Here is an 18,757-nt window from a genome sequence, read left to right on the forward strand (position 1 = left end):
TCTGAAAATTTAGGAATCATTGAATACAACTACCTAGTTACATCAAACAAAACAGATTCAGTACAACCATAAATTTATCTATATTTAAATAAATAAATGTTAATTTCTAAACAGGGTTAACCAAAATGTATATTAAAAGCAAAACTAGGATACATAATATCAAAAAGAGATAGTAAAACTAAGCATGGAAGAAGAAGAAGAAGAACAAGTATAATAAAATGGTTCCAAAAAAGAAGGCAGAAGCAAAACTGTTGGTTCTCAATGTATAACAGTGACAGTAACATAACCTTAAAAGTGCATACAACATCAACACAACTAATTACATGTTATGGCAACTATCACCAAGTACTTATTATTACTCGCGAGAAAGAGAAGAGGAGGTTGTTTTTCGATCTTCAAAGCTTAGAAAACTACACAGGAAATGGTGGACCAGTCCCACCTTTCTCAGCATCAGGGACACTTCTGTAGCAGTAAATATTGTTGGACATTTCCCAGCTCCAATCTAGCATCCTTAAGACCCTCATTCTAGGCCATCTGTTAATTCTCACATAGTGTTCCCTTATTATCCCTTCCCCCACAAAACTCGTCACAATTGAATAGCAAGACTCGTGACCTCCCCAAACCGGGTCCCTTGGATCAGCACTTAAGCTTCCATCTGGATGGAAGTAACGCTTCATTGGGGATCCTGTTCCCTTCCAATAAGGGTCCAGGTTTCTCCAATATTCAGGGGCTTCCTACCGTAACAAAAATGCCATCCAATTTCATCAGTCAAAAGCCCAAACTCCTTTTTTTTCCATATCCTTTTAAATAACATCAATTTCATTTAAAAAGAAGAAGAAGACGAAGTCAAGACACTACAAGCTAAGCAAAGGAAATAAACAAAATTACAGATGAAAAATTCTCAACCAGAAATATAAAGAGATTTTGCTTTGGAGCTGATAATATGAATGGCATTTTTGCACTAAATCAAATCAATGGTCCATTGGAAACACTTTTTGGATCATGAACGAGAAACCGTCAATAGATTTCTAAATTTGTGTCCGATTAAGTTCTAGTTCCAAACGTGATCACATCTAAAAAAAATGTTTCCAAAGAAATTTATGACAGAGGGTTTCTCATCTTGATAAAGTTTATTGTAGTGTATAAAGTTGTACTCTGTAATTCTTTTAACAAAAACTTGATGTAGATTAAATAAATTACAATAATATCTTTCTATTTGATTTTTAACTCAATGTTTACTTGAAGTCTTGAACCATCTTTTTTTTTATAACAAAACATGCTGTGTGGGTAAATAGATTTGAGTCAATAAAAAAACAAAACAAGCCAGAGGCAACATAAGGGATCTTAACGCTAAAATGACAGTAGAGACAAGCAAAAAATAGATGGATTTCATGTTTAATTCAGCAACTTACCTCCTTAAAATGCAACTCCCACACATGGTCGCAAAGATCTTCCTTCATAATGCGAGTCTGCAGCAAGATTTTCAAACTTACAAAAAAAATACATTCTGTCTACAAGTAAAGACTGGATTTTTCTTTTAAGGGGAGTTCTTACCCGTTTACCATCCATGACAGACAATGAGTAGGATACTAACTTTGAAAAGCTCGAGTTTTGGGATGACCGGGGTATGTGTGCTTTCCCAAGCAATAACTCCTCACACTGCAGGAGAGAAATGCATATATCAAGCTTCAATGGTGTCGCTGAGCTTGCTTCACACTTAGTAAAACTCATCATGAAAGAAAATTCGTCAAAAGAAGAAAGTAAAGGAAACAGAAGTAAGTTAAACTCGTCATAGAGAGAACAACAACTATCCATGCCTATGCATGAACCCGTTCAGTATGAAACCATTTTTGTGGACTTCATCACGCACCAACTGAAGTCTTCATAATATTTAAAGGTTATACTCAGAGATCAGCAGTTCCATATATATTTTTGTCCATTCATAAGTATACTTACCGTCCAACACCTCGAAGAGAAAATCAAGAAAAGGTTGTAATGATAAGAGAACGGCAGATTGAGAAGTTTACGTCATAGAGAAAAAAGATCACTGTCCCGGAGAATGATTATAAGAGATATTAGAAGGCTCCAATTGCAAACAAAGTTAAATAATGATATTTACCATGTTTATTATGGAGATGTAAAGATCCTCAATCATTAGAAAAGGCTTTGTTAAACATATAAAACCATCTCAACAGTCATTTGCTCACACAAAACAGATTACCAACAAATTCATTGTGTTCCTACTCAAAACATTAAAATGACTCAGCACAGCAGGATCTATTTCACATTTCCCCAACTTATGACTTGGATCTATCGGAGAAGATATTGATTTTGCATCTAATCTTGCAAGCTATTGAAGATGTGGCTAATAGCAATGAGAAAAAACAAATGAAAACATAAAAACTCGAAAGACAGGCACACAAGAACTGTGACAGACTAAGAAGGTCTATCATTTACTATAAGATATACCATTTTTGTAAATCCAATTAACCATCCATCCATCCATATCCATCCCTTATAAAGTAGATAGATAATTTGTATACTTCATTGTTATAACTTGAATTCAACAATTTACATAAAAAGAACACACCATCACATAACAAACCCACTAAAACAAATGAAATGAATAAAAAGAGTAGCAAAGAAAAGATAAAACCCAACATGCAAACCAAACCAAATCGAGTCGAATGAGACTGAATTAACCAACCCAATAGAATGGGGTTGAAGCAAGGAAAATTGAGTAGAAAAAACAATCGTCCCAACTAATCAATTAAAGATTGAAAATTTATGTAATTAAGGAAATAAAAGGCGCACCTTGCTCGTCCAAAGGCGGTCGCTGGCTGCAACTGCATACCATCTTCGAGATACAAGGAGAGACAGTGCCACGCTGCGTGCGTCAAGACGACTCAGCATAGCCGCCATGATATCCGAACCGAAAACGGCTAACGGATCCTGAGCAACAAGTTCATTGGAATTGGATAAAACCCCACCTCCCCTGGTTTTCTTCCTACGCCGTTTGTGAGATGCCGTTTCGGGTTCTTGGTCTTCGAATTCACCATCGCAGGGAAGGGAAGTATCGGTCGAGTTCTCAGTTGGGTCGGCGCCGGAGGATTCTTGCTCAAGTTCCACCATCGATACAAACGGCATGGAAGAGTAACAACTGGCTTTAGAGAGCAAACGTGTAAAATATTATTCAAGGATGTATTATAGGCAACAGTCCTAACACTCTCCGCCTAAGGAAAGAGAAATAAAAATAAATAAATAACTAGTCTTATTAGTAGTAGTAGTAAATACTCATCTCAATTATATTATTATTTAAATAAACCATTTTTTTAATATTATACTAAGCGGTTGTTATCAATTATCTTCTATATAAATATATATATTTAAATTAAGTGTTTTTTTCAAAACCCTAGAGCTTGTTTGATTTTTAATTTTTAGTATGAATTATTAAAATATTTTTTATTTTAAATTTAATTTTAATAAAAATAATATAAAACTATTTTAGCTAAGTGACAAAATGGTTTATAGGAAACCAAATGTCATACCGTTCTATTTTAACTTAAATACATTAAGTTGAAGTGGTTGGTTATGAATATGGATGACAATTATAATATTTTTACGGTTTATGATCCAAATTACTTTGTTATGGGTGTTGATATGTAGATGACTAGGGATGGAGCTTTACAAAGTAATAGCGAGGTCAAGAAGAAAACTAAGAAAGGCAGAGGCAGTTGCTAGGGCCGGCCCTGGGTATGTCCAACAAGCTCTCGGGCTAAGGTAGTCCACTCACCAGGACAGCCCACTCCTCGTGGTAGCCCATTTAATAAAATTAACTAGACATTTTAAATATTTTTTTAAACACAAATAGATCTAGCCTGATCATGAGTTTTAACCACACCAAAATCTTATTTTCTTATCAGTCAAATATCTCGATTTTTTAGGTTGGGGCAGCCCAAATCTCGGAGCCGTCCCTTGACAGCTGCAATACATAAAATAGAATAGCAGAATTTGTGACCCGGCCTTGGCGTTGACAGGAGATTGGACGTGGATGTTATTTATGTCTCCTGCCCGGTAAGTTGATCAAAGATGGGGGATGGATGTTATTTGTGTCCTCCGCCCCCGAAATGGGACGTGGATGTTATTTATGTCCCCACCTGGTAGTTGATCGGAGATGGGGCATGGATGTTATTTGTGTCCTCATGGTTCTCGATCCAAATTGCTTCGTTATGAGCGTTGACCGGAGATGGGTCGGCATGACATATCTATGTAGGGACTAGACCCATCTTAATTTTTTTTTACGGTACAAATATGACATTACCCTTTAATTTCTTAATTTTTTTAATTTAATACAATATTTTTTTAATCTAATTTAAAATAAAGACAAAACTTACATTTATCCACTCTCGTTTTATCCATAATTTTCTCATTATTATTTTAAGCCACTCCCAATTATTATCAAGTTCACCCAATTTTTTTCAAACCCACCCCTATTCAGATTCCTAGATCAACATTAATAAATAAAACTAAATATATAACCTAATCAAAATATTTATTTATTTATAATATTTTATAAGAATTTTAAGTTTATTTTTCATAATAATATAATTTTTTAATATATTAAAAAATCAATTTATATAATTTTTAAAAAAAAATATGCTATAAAATATAGCAAATATTCTCCAAAAACCAAAAAATACAACCATGTTAATAAAAAAAAATCCTTAGAATAGAATAATCTTAATCCAAATCCACCATGTGAAGTTAACTCTCAATATTTTAAAAAATTGAAAAACCACCCATCATCCAAGTTTTCTAAAATAAAAATGGACAAAGTTAAGTGTTTTTTTTATGTAAAATATTAGTTTATAAAATTAATATTATAAAATTAAAGTAATGAATGAAATGACCATGAATGACAGTTGTCCAGCCAAGAAAAAAGCAAGGAAAGAAGGGTCTGTTTGGACCAATGAAAGGAAATGGGGGGCCTGTTTAAAAATAAAAAAGAGTAGAAGGGGCAAGGAAGGAAGGAAGGGAAGCGGTTGCATCTCCTTCTCCTCAGCAATGGATCGATGAGACGACGACGTGGCCACCGCACCGACCTTATCCTCCATCCCTTGGATCGCCCCCCAATAAATCCTCTTGCCTCTTCCCCTTCCAATAGTGATCATTTTAGGACAATTTTATTTCTAAATAAACTGTCACTTAAAAATCAAATAAATACCCACCCAATAAAATATTCCTAAATATTTATTTAGGTTTTTATTATCTTCCCAAGATTACAATCATGTGTGTAACAAATTATTCTACTTTATCTTTTTTATTTTTATTTATAACATTTAGAACCATTAATGACATAGGGCTAAACCCAAAGTTAAGATGTGGGGCTTTCCTAAATTGGGTTTTTTAGTTTATTTGGCTAAAGTTTGAAAAAAAAAAAAACTTGTATGAAATATGGATAAGTTTATTTAGGTATAATGGGTTTTGGGACATTTAAGTTCTCAGTGTTGTTAAAAATTATTGAGCGTGTCACCATTGGATAATAAGGTTTAATAATTTAAAATTTAGAAAATTTGGTAAGGTAAAATGATATTTTAAATAGAGGAATAAAGTGATTGAAAAAATTGAAATGATGGAGAAGAGGAGAGAAAAAAAAATTAAATTTAATCCAAAAAAATCCAAATAGAACATGCCCATGATAGGAATTAATTGTTGATTATCTTACACTAGCTATCTAAATGCATGATAGACTTAGGATTTTAATCCATAATATGAAGATCATTTCTGAATTAAATAAGAATAACAATAGGAAAATTACATCTAAATGATCAACATTTATCATATGATTTTGACGGGTCATTCTCTGTTTGAAGTGTAAGTAATTACCAAACTCAAAATGGGAATCTCTTACAAAGAAAATTAAGTGGTGACCAAAGATAGAGACATGAGCCACTTCTGGGGTGTGGGGCTTAAGCCTAATATATATATATATATATATATATATTTATTTATTGGGTATGAATTATCGGTTAGAACTATATTAGAGAGAGCTTTGATTATGGTAGTTTGGGTGAGAGATGATTGTTGAGGTGTCTAATCACTTTAATTATAATTTTTTTTGTTTGATTAAGGTTGTTTGGGTGAGAGAGGATTGTTAAGGTATCTAATAACTTAAATTATAGTAATTAATTACTTTGATATGATTATTTGAATGTATTGTTTTATAATTTATGGTATTTATTTATCTCGCAAGTTATATTTTTTTTTTATATTTAAATAATATTTTATAATTAGTATTTTTTTTTAATAATTAACATCACAATATTACTATATACATATTCCAACCTTTTTTTTAATAATATTATATAATTGGGTAAAAATAAAATTTCAAAATCCAAATTTATGAATTTTAAATAATTATTTTGAAAAGAAAAAAATAAATATAAATAATCTTATTTCTTTTTCTAAAAAAATAAACTCTAAAGAAATTGATTGGTCAAATTTTTCTATTCCCTTTGATGACTTTTTAGTATCGGTGGGTGCTTTTTTTTTATCAATCACTCAGATTTGAGTTGATGCTGCGTTTTATTCGGTTTGACATCCTATTTAGTTGGATCGAGTTTTTGTCTCAAATTTTTGTAGTCTTAATAATACTCTCAATCGTTGGCGGGTCGTTTAATGCTCAAACCTTCCGATTGTGTTGGTGATCCTTTCTCGAGTCTGTGTCCGTCCTTTTCTTAGCAACAAAGAAAACAAAATAATCGGATCTAAAGTTATTTTTCATTTTTCAAAAAAAAAAGTTATTCGATTTGATCTTTCATATGGAGAACATGTCCCATGATTTATATAGATTTCTTCATATTTCGACCATATATGTAGATGATCCATTTTCATTTGGCAGAACCTTTTTCGACGTTGCTTACCAACCCTCGACTAAAGATAATTTTAACTACCGCTCAGAATCTTTGATAGAGATTCTTCCGACACCATTTCATTGGTTCGTTCGACTTGCTCTACTACAACAATCATCGTTCAAGAACTTAAATGAGTTCGTCTTTGGGGAAATTCTCAACAAATCACATAATTGTTAGATCATTTCTAATAGGAGTTTTAATTTTGTAAATTGTTTATACAAAGTAGATCATAAATTATTAATTTTGATTTTATAGATGTTATCTTGTATTATTTACTAGTTAATTTTCTATATGTATTTTCTATTTGAATTTAATGAGAATTAATTTCTTATAAAAATAATTATTATTTTGAATAAATAAATTCAAGTTAAGAACAAAATAAAATAATTAATTAAGATCATTATTGTAATAATTAATTCTAATTAATTAAAATTAAATTAATACCAAAATAAATAATTTGAAAAAATGTTGTATTCATTTTATCTCAAATTAATTTTAAAAAGACTCAAATAAATAAAGTAAATAATTTGAAATAAATGTTGTATTCATTAAAATCTCAAATTAATTATTTATAAAATTCTAAGATATAAATTTGAGATGTATATCTTTGATTAAGGCCTCGTTTGATGAAAGAGTTTTTGGGATAAAACCTAGTTTTTATCCCAAAACCCAAACATCTTATTAATCCTCAAATCAAATAATTTTATAATTTGAATATCAAAACTACCCTATAATTTTATTCTCTCTCTAAATCATCATTTTCTCACTTACATCATATCCTCTAAAGTCAAACGATAAATTAGACATCAAATTTTAAAAATCAGTTTTTTCATAATTTTTATCAAACAAGAATTGTTTTGGATAAAACCCACAAAACCCTTTCCTCAAACAAGGCCTAAGGTTGTTTGGGTGTGAGAGATGATTGTTGAGGTGTCTAATCACTTAGATTATAATTTTTTTTTGTTTGATTAAGGTTGTTTGGGTGTGAGAGAGGATTGTTGAGGTATCTAATAACTTAAATTTTAATAATTAAGTTACTTTGATATGATTATTTGAATGTATTGTTTTATAATTTATGGTATTTATTTATCTCGCAAGTTATAATTTTTTTATATTTAAATAATATTTTATAATTAGTATTTTTTAATAATTATGTTAGGATCGGGGACGCCCTTGGAGGACCGGGGTGTTTCCGGTTTCAGGAAGGGTGGCCGCTTACAACACACACAACTCTTTTGGTGATAGTCCGGTTAGAGACTAAAACCTTTCTCAGCACTGCACAACCTGTCACAGACTCTTGAACCGGGTTCAAGGGCGGAAATGTCTGTTTCAGGTTGAAGCAACGAATGCGACTTTTAGATGATGTTTTAGAAGGAGTAGGTTTTATGGATATGAGTGACCGGTTTTAGGAGTATGATTGGTTTTAAGGTTAAGGTGAAGTGAACAGGAAATGAAAGCAACGAAAGAACACGAGACAAGAATTTGTTTATGGATGTTCGGAGCAAACCCTCCTACGTCACCCCTTCTTCTCAGGTTATGAGAAGGATCTCCACTAACTCTTTAGAGTTACAACAACACTTCCGGTCGAGCCCAACTTCGCTACTCGCCGGTTACACCAAACTCACACTTTGATGTAATGCAACAACTCAACACACTAACACACAAAGAACTTCCGGTTTTGGACACACCGGTTTTGGAATAAAACAGTTTATCTCTCTAGAATTTAATGCTTTTCGTAATCTGTGACTTGCACAACTTGTCAACTTGCTTCTTTACTTGTGCATCGAATGAAGACGTTTGATCTTCCTTTTATAGCTGAAAGTAGCCAACGGTTACTTTCTTCTCTCTCTTGCGGATTGGTCGATCATTAGCACGCCTGTTTGCAGAAAGGTTGCTTGCACGCTTCAACTTCCTCAACACCTGGCATTCATGCAGCAGCTCTGAGCATAAGATGACATAGCCGATTTTCAGATTGAGACACGTGTTGAACATCCACTACCGGTTGTCAGCATCGGATCAATAAGGCATCATTGCTTTCCTCGCATGCTTCTGATCGGATCTGATCTTCTTTTATTCTTTTAAGACACGTTTCTTCCGTCATGGTACGTCACTCTTGAAATTTGAATCTTCTGACTTTTGTTCTGTACTATCCGGTTTCTGTGTCTTGTGCATTATGATCCGGTTGGAATGTAATCTTTTGTTCTTCGTTAACCGGTCGCTTTGAGAAAGTATAACCGGTTCCTCTGATCTTTGACTTGATCACTTGAAGCTGGTTTCTTTGAAGTATATCAGCAACCGGTTTCTGATGCCCCAACCGGTTCATACGTTTTTAGAAGTACCTGCACATGAAGTTTAACTTCTGTTTAGTTTATCTGGCCGGTTCCAAAATTAATCTACTTAATTTTTCTATCAATTTCTCCCTTTTTGATTATTTAGAATAAATATTCAAAAATTGTAATGTATGGCCGGTTTTGAGAAAATTAACTTACTTAATTTTTCTATCAATTTCTCCCTTTTTGATTATTTAGAATAAATATTCAAAAACATGTAATGTATGGCCGGTTTCAAACATGATTTTTTTTTTTTTTTTTTTTGAGAAAAGTATGTTTGATAAACATGAGTAAGATTTTTGAGAAAAATATGTTTGAAAAACATAAGTAAGATTTTTGAGAAAAATATGTTTGAAAAACATGAGTAAGATTTTTGAGAAAAGTATGTTTGAAAAACATAAGTAAGATTTTTGAGAAAAATATGTTTGAAAAACATAAGTAAGATTTTTGAGAAAAGTATGTTTGAAAAACATAAGTAAGATTTTTGAGAAAAATATGTTTGAAAAACATAAGTAAGATTTTTGAGAAAAATATGTTTGAACCTATTAGAAAGAACATGATAACCAAGTTCTGAAACATAATAAAACATAATTGTTCAAATTAAACAAAAAAAGGAGGTTTAGGGCTTGGATGATCCCCCCTTGTGTTGCTCCTTTTCCAGCTCCTTCTCCAACTGTCTTCTTTCTTCTTCTTGCCTTGCCTTGAATTCTTTATCTCGTCTTTCAGCATCGATCAGCACACCGGCCCATACACTTGAGTGACCGGTGCCCTTGTTTTTAAGGTTGAAGTTGGCGCAAACTAGCTTTGGTGGTGGAGGTGGTGGAGCAATCGAAGGTCTGAAACTTGGAGTTGCTGTGGTTTCTCCGGTTGTCCTTCTCTTCCGTTGATTGAGTTCCTCCGGATCTTCTTCTTCTTCCTCATCAAGCGGTTGAGCATTTATCACGACCGGTAAGGCTGTTTTCTGTTCTGCCCGCTTCATCATGTTTTTAACAGCACTTCGTTTCTTCTTGTTCTTGTTCCTTGTACTCATGGAGTGGGACGGTTGACCCAGTGGAGGTTCCTGGACGTTAGCCTGCTCTTCTTCATTGCATTGTTGGGCAAGCTCATAGTCTTTATCTTCAAGCTCCTTCTGTAGCCGTTCTCTTTCAATCTCTTCTTCTTGCAATTTCTGTGCGGTTTCAGCATCCTTTTCGATTTGCGTTTGGGTTGAACTGACTTGAACCTTGGACATTTCCCCGATTTGAATGGCCATTGCTTGCAGCATGTCCAAAAGTGGAGCGGTTGCGGCTTTGACGGACTCGGCAATCATGGCTTTTACTGTTGTCTGCATGGTCGTGTCCATCATGGTTTGTAGAGTGTTTGACAGTTTATCTTCAGCCACTGAAATTCTTTCGTCGGTTACTGCTTTAAAGTTCCCAAGGCATGAATCAACTGTTTCCACCATCGCTTGCTTGATATGATCTATTTCCAGAGCTTTGACCGGTTGAGAGACTTCTTATTCCAGGTTCTCAGAGGTTCCGGATGTCTCACCACTTACAAGGAATGGCTTACTTTGATATAACTCGACATTGTTGAGTTGACGATGACAACCTTTCCTCCATTGCATGTCAAGACGATCAAGATTTCGAACAAGCTGTTCTCGCACCGCAAGAAACCGTTCAGCCATCTTCATTTCAATCGGGTTTAGCGTCTTTCCTTGGGTTTCTTGAAAGGCATTCTCAACTGCCTGTAACCGAGCGTTTTCAAGGATCACTGGAGCTTTGCTGAATGCCGGCTAGACTAGATTGGTGTTAGCTAGCTCGAGTGCCCTTTCTTCTAGCTTGACGAGCCTGTCCCACTGTCTGTTACCGCTTAAGCCTGGAACCATGTCTGATAACTTGGTTTCGCATCTGAGCTTCACCCACAGGATGTATGGAGCTAGCGCATCACTTGCACCTTTGTTCATGTCTTGAATGAATTCCTCAAAGAGCTCATTTTCTTGCTCTATGGTGTATGGAAACTCGTCTCCGGTTAGTTGAGGGTCGATTTGCAGCGTGCCCGTTCCGGTTTCCGTTGTTTCTTCAAAAAGAATGCCTTTGCCTTTGTTTATCGGAGTGGGTCCTTCTGGAGCTGTCTTGCCTCCTGCGGAACCGGAAGGTTCCTGTTCTTCAATATTTCCCTCCTGAGCCGGAGATGCAATTTCTGTTGATTTGGTCGTCTCATCGACCGGTTGAACTTCTGTCTGATCAGGTATTTCCATCTGATTATCTGGCTTCCGACGACTTGAAACATCGTCCTCTTCGGTTTCTCTTGTGATCTCCTAGACCACATTCTGAATTGCTTCTGAGGTATTCAAGCCCACATCGGCCAATACCTCTTCAACTTGCTTACTGGGTGACTTGGAGGTTGCAGAGTGAACATTTGCCTCTGCCTCCTCCTTTGAGTTTGACTTGTTCTCCTTGCTCCCCGAAGATTCGGTTTGCCTTGGAGAATTGGATGGGATGGGAACTGGAATAACGGTGTTGATGGGGATGGGCTGAAAGACATCTGCGGTTCTTTCCGGTGGATTGTCCGAGGAAAGCGTTTTCTCGGAGTCCGCCGGTTTCTTTGAACTCTTCTTTGCAGATACCTTCTTCCTCCTCTTCGGTTCTGGTGGAACTTCTGCTTCAACCGCTTTTCTTGATGGTTTCTTCTGTCTGGTTTCTTCTTCAACCGGAGCTGAGGAACTTGCTCCCTTAGATGATTTAGTTTTTGAGGATTTTGGTTTGATCGTCTTCTCCGGTTTTTCGGTCATTGACTCTGAGTCAAGGATGTTGGAGATCGGAAGCGGTATGCCTTCACCTAGTTCCACATTAAGGAACTCAAGAATTTTGACGATTTGCATAGCATAGGCCTGCACCCGGCCATCTTTCTTTATCACCATTTGACAGAACTCTTCATAGATGACGTACCCCCAGTCCACCTTGTCGCCGCGGACAATGGCTAACAACATTCTGAGCTTAAGTTTTGTGAGGTTATCGAAATTGCCTCCCCTTCCTTGGAGTGATTTGGCGATGACGGTCACTAACCATCTGTATTCCGGTTTGAGCTTGATCTTCCGGCTGGAGTGGATCACCAGATCCTGACCTGAGAAAGATATAACCAACCGGGCAGCATTTGATTCTGCTTCGGTTAAGTCGAACTTTAGGTCCGAACCTGTGTTGGGCAGACCAAGTGCTTCCGCAAAAATCTCTTCGGTGATGAGGACGACCTTCCCGTTGACAGTCGCCGAGATCTTCCTCTTCGACAGCGTCGCCGTCGCCAAGAACTCCGTCACCGCCGCCGGATGAATGGTGAACGGACCAGAAAGGAACTTCTCCAACCCAGATTCTCGTAGAAGTTGAAGAACAGCCTTGTTCTTGTCGTCAGCATGCTCGTCAATATCTGCGAAATCTACCTGCAACATCCATTGAAATGGAGCTTTGCCTAGATCCATGATATTTTTGATGAAAGAAGATGAAGAACGATGATGATCGGAGGGATGAATGCTTTTGAAGTTCTGGAAATCTTAGAGAGAGAAAGCACGTGTGTCGAATAGGCTGATTTGAACTTATATAGATGGCGGTTCCAAGCGGTTTTGAAGATGAACCGTCAATTTGATGTTTTTGGCGCCAACTTTCCCTCCAAAAGTTACTGCCGTAACTTTCGGCGGTAAAAGCAGAAATTCGATGGGCGGTAAATTTTGAGAGGTAAAACTGTGGGCGGTTAAGATTTTCAAGTTTGCATTTTTGCTCGAAGTTCCGGTTTCTCTTGAAGTCTTGTTAACCGGAGATTGTTAAGTTAACTTTAAGTTTTTTTTTGTATAAGTTTGAAAACCGGAAGGAATAATGTGAATGAAAAACCGGAGACTTTTTAAGAGTTGAAATATTTCATTAATACGGGAAAGGAAATGATTAACATAGGAGCGGTTCTGGTCGTACAACAAAATGACCAGAAACCGGAAAGAAAACGAAAAGAAAGAGAATTATTCAGTAAACCATCCTCCTTCCAACCTCCTTTCATACCACTTCTCCATGGTGTTTTGAGGAGACCGTTCCTGAATTCTTAACACACATTTATAAATCATATCTATAGTGATGGTGTTGAAGGATCCAACCGGAACACCTTTTCCAAGGTTGCGACGCTTGGACATGAGAAACCGGGTGATCTGAGGAGCGTAGCTGATCCTTCCTCTTTTACCGGTCATAAGCTGCTTCAGCTTATTGAAAAGATAGGACGCCCAGTTGATGGCGGTTTCGCGGATGATGGCTATCATAATATCGAATGCCTCCCGGCTGTAGTTCTGATTGGGCATTCGGCCTATGATAGACCTTTGGACCAAATCGTGAAAGACTTGGTAGTGAGGAGCGAGATCTTCTTTCTTCCCAAAGTCCTTAACAGGAGTGTATGAAGAAGAGAAGATCTTGAAAAAGGTTTCCTTAGCCGGTAAATACGGCGTCGGAAAATCAGAGAAACCTTCCGTTGGAAGGTGAAAGAAGGTGGCAAATTCCTCCTCAGAAAACTGGAGGAACTGACCGTCGATGATGGTGCGAATGCTGCCATCATCCAAAACATGACCGTTGTTGTAGAATTCGCACACCTCCTCCACGAGGATGAGGTCCGAACCCTTGAGAAAGCCTTGCAGGCCAGACTCTATGACATGCTGAAAAATGCAGTCATAGTAGGAACTGTGTTTGATATCCTCAAAGTCAATGATCAAAGTGTTTCTTATCTCGGCAGACATGGCGATGAGTAGTGAAGAAGGTTTGAGAGAGTTCTTGAGCTTTCGAGTTTTTAGAGAGAGGAATGCTTGAAGGCGTGTTTTGAAAATGGAAGTTGAGTCCTCTTTTATAGCCTGGAATGAATGAGAGCATTTAATGAGAGGATTTAAAAATCTAGCCGTTTATGCTTAGTCGCTAATGTTTTTGTGATTTTCCAAGAGAATAAAGGCAAGTCTTGTCAAATCAAGTCAGACATGCTTTTTGATAATGGGAATTTATGTTTCCAAGAGTGATACGATTTATTTTGATACGACGCATTTAATATTTTAGATTTTGACTTGGAAAGGAAGGAAATCTGATTCATTAATTGGAGTACGAGACCGGTAGTACAACAAAAGTACCGGTTTTGTAAGGAAAAGATAAGAGAAAAGAGGAAGGACAGGTTAGACATTTGATGACTCAGCCGCTTGAGCGTTTGAAGCCTCAGCCGCTTGAATTCTTCTGGCTTTAACCGCTTCCCACCGGTCGATCATCTCTTGCACTCGTTCTTTGGTGAGCACGTGCCTTGGGTGAAGAGTGACGAAGGCTCCGGAGTGGATGTCCAGACTTGCACAGAAACCGCTCAGCTGAGGAGCGTAGCCGGTTTTGTTGAAGAGAAGCATCTTCTTCAGGTTACTGAAGATGATCCAGGACCAATTAACCGGTGTCCCAACCGTTACGGCGATCATCATCTCGAAGACCCTTTGGGTGTAATAGTAACTTTTCTCTCTGCACAAGACAGATTTTCCCAGAATCTCGCAGAGAATCTGGTACTTGTGAGAAAGTTGACTCTTAGCACCCCAGGGTTTAACCGGGATGTTAGATCCAGAGAATCGGCGACACATTTCTTCCATTGTCACCGGAGAATAGGTTAGGTCGGTTACCCCTTCATTGGGTAAACCGCAGAATACAGCGAAATCCGTCTCGCTGAATAGGAATTTTTGACCGTAAACCTGTGCGACGAGTATATCTCGATGCACCTCTTTCGCGGTCTCAAACAGTTCTTCGACTACAAGGTAGTTGATGATGAACCTGTTCTCAAGAAAACTTCTTAGCCCACTCCTTTCTATGGCTAAGAACATTTCCTTTACTTCATGATCCTCATATTGGTAGATTGATTCAAAATCTGCCAATAGGATTTTCTTGGCTAGGGAGTTGGTATTCATGTTTTTGAGAGAGAGAGGATTTTATCTCAAGAATTAAACTTGTGAATAGTGAACTTGTGATGTTTTGAAAAGGATTAAGGATGGTTTATATAGCCCGGGGATTCGGCTTGATCTTTAATGAGGTTAAGCATGCCTGATGATGTCATCAGCTATTTAATAGACTTAACTTGTTGAAGTAACTAATGGTTATTTCCAATGTAAATCTAATTATTACTAAGATAGCAATGATGAAAAATATCTATTGACAAGATGTAAGTCTCCCTCTCTTGATGATGGACACATGTCGTCATCTCGATTGTGGTAGACTTGTTTTTATTAATTACAGGCTTCATTTTTCAAAATATGCATGAAAACTAGGTCGGTCATCTCAGGTTAACCGGAAAAGTTCATTTCATCAGACCAGAGTGCATATGTACTAAGCGGTTTTCCATGACCGGCTTTAGTAGGATATTTCCATTTATGAAGAAGAGTTGATTAATGTCAACAATTGTTCAACTTTGGATTTGTTTTATCCACTTCAACCTGGTTATTTCAACCGTATAGTAAACATACATTTGATTTGAAATAATGAGGTAATCCGGCATAACCGGAGACTTCCTCCCGATTAGCATATTTGATTTATTAATGGCCTATTTGAATATGGTTTGAGAAGTGATAGCTTCTCCCTGAACACATATCCCGGTTTTATATACAAGTATACATCATGATTATATCAATTGATTAAGATTAGTAAGACCCAAGATATTTCGAAAATGTGAAAACTTAGCTTCCTGTAGCGGTTTGGTGAAGATATCCGCTACTTGTTGCTCGGTCGACACATATTCCAGCCGGATGTGTTTCTCCTGAACATGCTCCCGGATGAAATGGTGTCGGATGTCGATATGCTTCGTTCTTGAGTGCAACACCGGATTGTATGTGATCGCTATGGCGCTGGTGTTGTCACAAAAGATTGGAGACTCCTTGGCTTCTATTCCGAAGTCCCTGAGTTGCTGTTGAATCCAGAGGAGTTGTGCACAACAGCTTCCAGCCGCTAAGTACTCCGCCTCTGCGGTTGACGTTGCAACGGACGTTTGTTTCTTGCTGCTCCAAGTAACTAACCGGTCACCCAGAAACTGACAGGTTCCACTTGTACTCTTTCTGTCGATTTTGCATCCCGCGTAATCGGCATCTGAGTAGCTTATTAGATTGAAGCTCGAGTCTTTTGGATACCAGAGTCCCACTTCTTGAGTTCCCTTCAGATATTTCAAGATTCTTTTGGCCGCCGTATAATGAGATTGCTTTGGATTTGCTTGGAACCTTCCGCACACTCCAACCGCAAACAGAATGTCGGGTCGACTGGCTGTGAGATACAACAGCGATCCGATCATTCCTCGATATGCTGTGATGTCAACGGCTTGACCATCTTCATCTTTGTCCAGCTTCACGGAAGGACTCATTGGCGTAGCCGCTTCAGCACAGGTATCCATCCCAAATCTCTTCAGCAGTTCGGCTGTGTACTTCGGTTGACTTATAAAGATTCCGGCTTCAATCTGCTTGACCTGAAGTCCTAGAAAGAAACTCATTTCCCCCATCATACTCATTTGAAATCTATCAGTCATCATTTTCGAAAATTTGTCACATAACTTTGGATCGGTTGACCCGAATATGATATCATCAACATAAATCTGAACAAGTAGAATTTGCTCTTTTCTTTCAAATTTAAAAAGGGTTTTGTCTACCGAACCTATTGTAAATTTGTGATCAAATAGAAATTATGTCAAAGTATCATACCAAGCTCTTGGAGCTTGTTTCAAACCGTAAAGGGCTTTATTCAGCCGGTAAACGTGATTTTCATGTTCTGGATTTTTAAAACCTGGAGGTTGATTTACATACACCTCTTCATTTACCTTACCGTTTAGAAAAGCGCTTTTAACATCCATTTGATAAACTTTGAAGTTTTTGAAAGCTGCGTATGCTAAAAATATTCTAATTGCCTCAAGTCTAGCTACAGGGGCAAATGATTCTTCAAAATCAATGCCTTCTTCCTGTTTATAGCCTTGAGCCACTAACCGGGCTTTGTTCCTCGTAACTAAACCGTCTTCATTGAGTTTATTTCTGAATACCCATCGTGTGCCTATAACCGGTTTGTTTTTCGGTCTAGGAACTAGGTACCAGACTTTATTTTTCTCAAACTCGTTTAATTCCTCTTGCATTGCCAAGATCCAATCTGGATCTGACAACGCTTCATCCACCTTTTTCGGCTCAATTTGTGATATGAAAGCAGAGTTTCCATAGTGATCCAAATTTTGTTGCCTAGTTCGGACGGGTGAGGATATGTTACCAATTACTAGTTCAAGAGGATGATTTTTGTTCCTTCTAAGGTTAATCCGAGACGTGTCTACCAAGCTTTCGGCTGGTTGATCAAATGTTAGACTGATCGGTAGGTTGAACAGAGTCAGACCGACCGATTTCTTCAGTAGAAACTGAAGCGTCAACTTTCTGCGGTAAAGCAGCTTGATCAGGCTGAATTTCAACATCAACCGCTTGGTCCTTGACAAAGCGTCTAAAAACCGGAACCTCGTCTTCATCATCAGAATAGATATTGAAATTTTCCATTCTGTTGTGAAGGTCGAAGGGTAATGCAGTGTTTCGCTCAACCGATTCATCGAAAATAACGTGTGCGGTTTCTTCAACTGTTAAAGTCCTAGTATTGTATACTCTGTAGGCTTTACTCACAGCTGAATATCCCAACATTATTCCCTCATCGGATTTAGCATCAAAAGCGGTCAAGTACTTCTTGCCGTTATTGTGAACAAAGCATTTACTACCAAAAATTCGAAAATACCGTACGCTTGAAATTTGATCAAAATAAATTTCAAAAGGAGTTTTCGAAAACCGTTTAGTTACTAAAGATCGATTTTGTGTATAGCAAGCGGTGTTGATAGCTTCAGCCCAAAACTTTTGAGCGATACCCGAATCGGCTATCATTGACCTTGCGGCTTCCTTGAGAGTTCGGTTTCTTCTCTCAGCCAGGCCGTTCTGTTGAGGAGTTCTGGCATTAGACAACTCGTGCCTAATACCGAAATCATCAAGAAAAGTAGTTAAATTACTATTAATAAACTCAGTTCCTCTATCACTTCTAATTTTGTTTACTCGAATAGATTTTTCATTTTGTATTCTCAAAATCAGTTTAATCAAGTTTGGAGTTGCTTGATTCTTAGAAGCTAGAAAAGTAACCCAAGTAAATTTAGAGTAATCATCAACAACTACCATAGTATAATGCATGCCTCCTAGACTAGTTACTTTAACCGGACCAAACAAATCCATATGCAGAAGTTCTAAACATCTTTCAGATTGATAATTTCCTTTACTTTTAAAAGATGATTTCACTTGTTTTCCCATTTGACATGCAGCACATACTTTATCTTTTGAAAATTTAACGTTTGGAAAACCGTGAACTAGTTCCTTGGAACAAATAAAGTTAATCGTTTTGAAATTCAAGTGATTTAACCGTTTATGCCAAAGCCAGTTTGGATCATTTCCGGCTATCATACACACAGGTTTTTCGAAATCAGTTTTCCAATTTACTTTGTAAATGTTTCCTATCCGGT

General features: G+C 37.0%; 1 protein-coding gene across 1 annotated transcript; it reads right to left on the minus strand.

Moving 5' to 3' along the window:
- Nucleotides 1-193: 193 nt before the first annotated feature.
- Nucleotides 194-3,192, minus strand: LOC124926786. The gene is made up of 4 exons (XM_047467084.1): nucleotides 2,815-3,192; nucleotides 1,555-1,659; nucleotides 1,413-1,469; nucleotides 194-734 (listed from the first exon to the last, which is right to left on the minus strand). The coding sequence occupies exons 1-4, from the start codon at nucleotides 3,145-3,147 to the stop codon at nucleotides 411-413; spliced, it is 819 nt and encodes a 272-aa protein (XP_047323040.1). The 5' UTR covers nucleotides 3,148-3,192; the 3' UTR covers nucleotides 194-410.
- Between the last annotated feature and the right edge of the window lie 15,565 nt (nucleotides 3,193-18,757).

Source organism: Impatiens glandulifera, chromosome 2 (genome assembly GCF_907164915.1).
Source record: "Impatiens glandulifera chromosome 2, dImpGla2.1, whole genome shotgun sequence".
NCBI lineage: Eukaryota > Viridiplantae > Streptophyta > Magnoliopsida > Ericales > Balsaminaceae > Impatiens > Impatiens glandulifera.

Bases quoted from the DNA above. Each gene is read 5' to 3' on its own strand.
- LOC124926786 (XM_047467084.1), bottom strand. From the start codon at position 3,147: ATGCCGTTTGTATCGATGGTGGAACTTGAGCAAGAATCCTCCGGCGCC. The intron at 1,660-2,814 runs GTGCGCCTTTTA...TCTCTCCTGCAG, and splicing joins ACCGCCTTTGGACGAGCAAG to TGTGAGGAGTTATTGCTTGG. The intron at 1,470-1,554 runs GTAAGAACTCCC...ATCTTGCTGCAG, and splicing joins CTGTCATGGATGGTAAACGG to ACTCGCATTATGAAGGAAGA.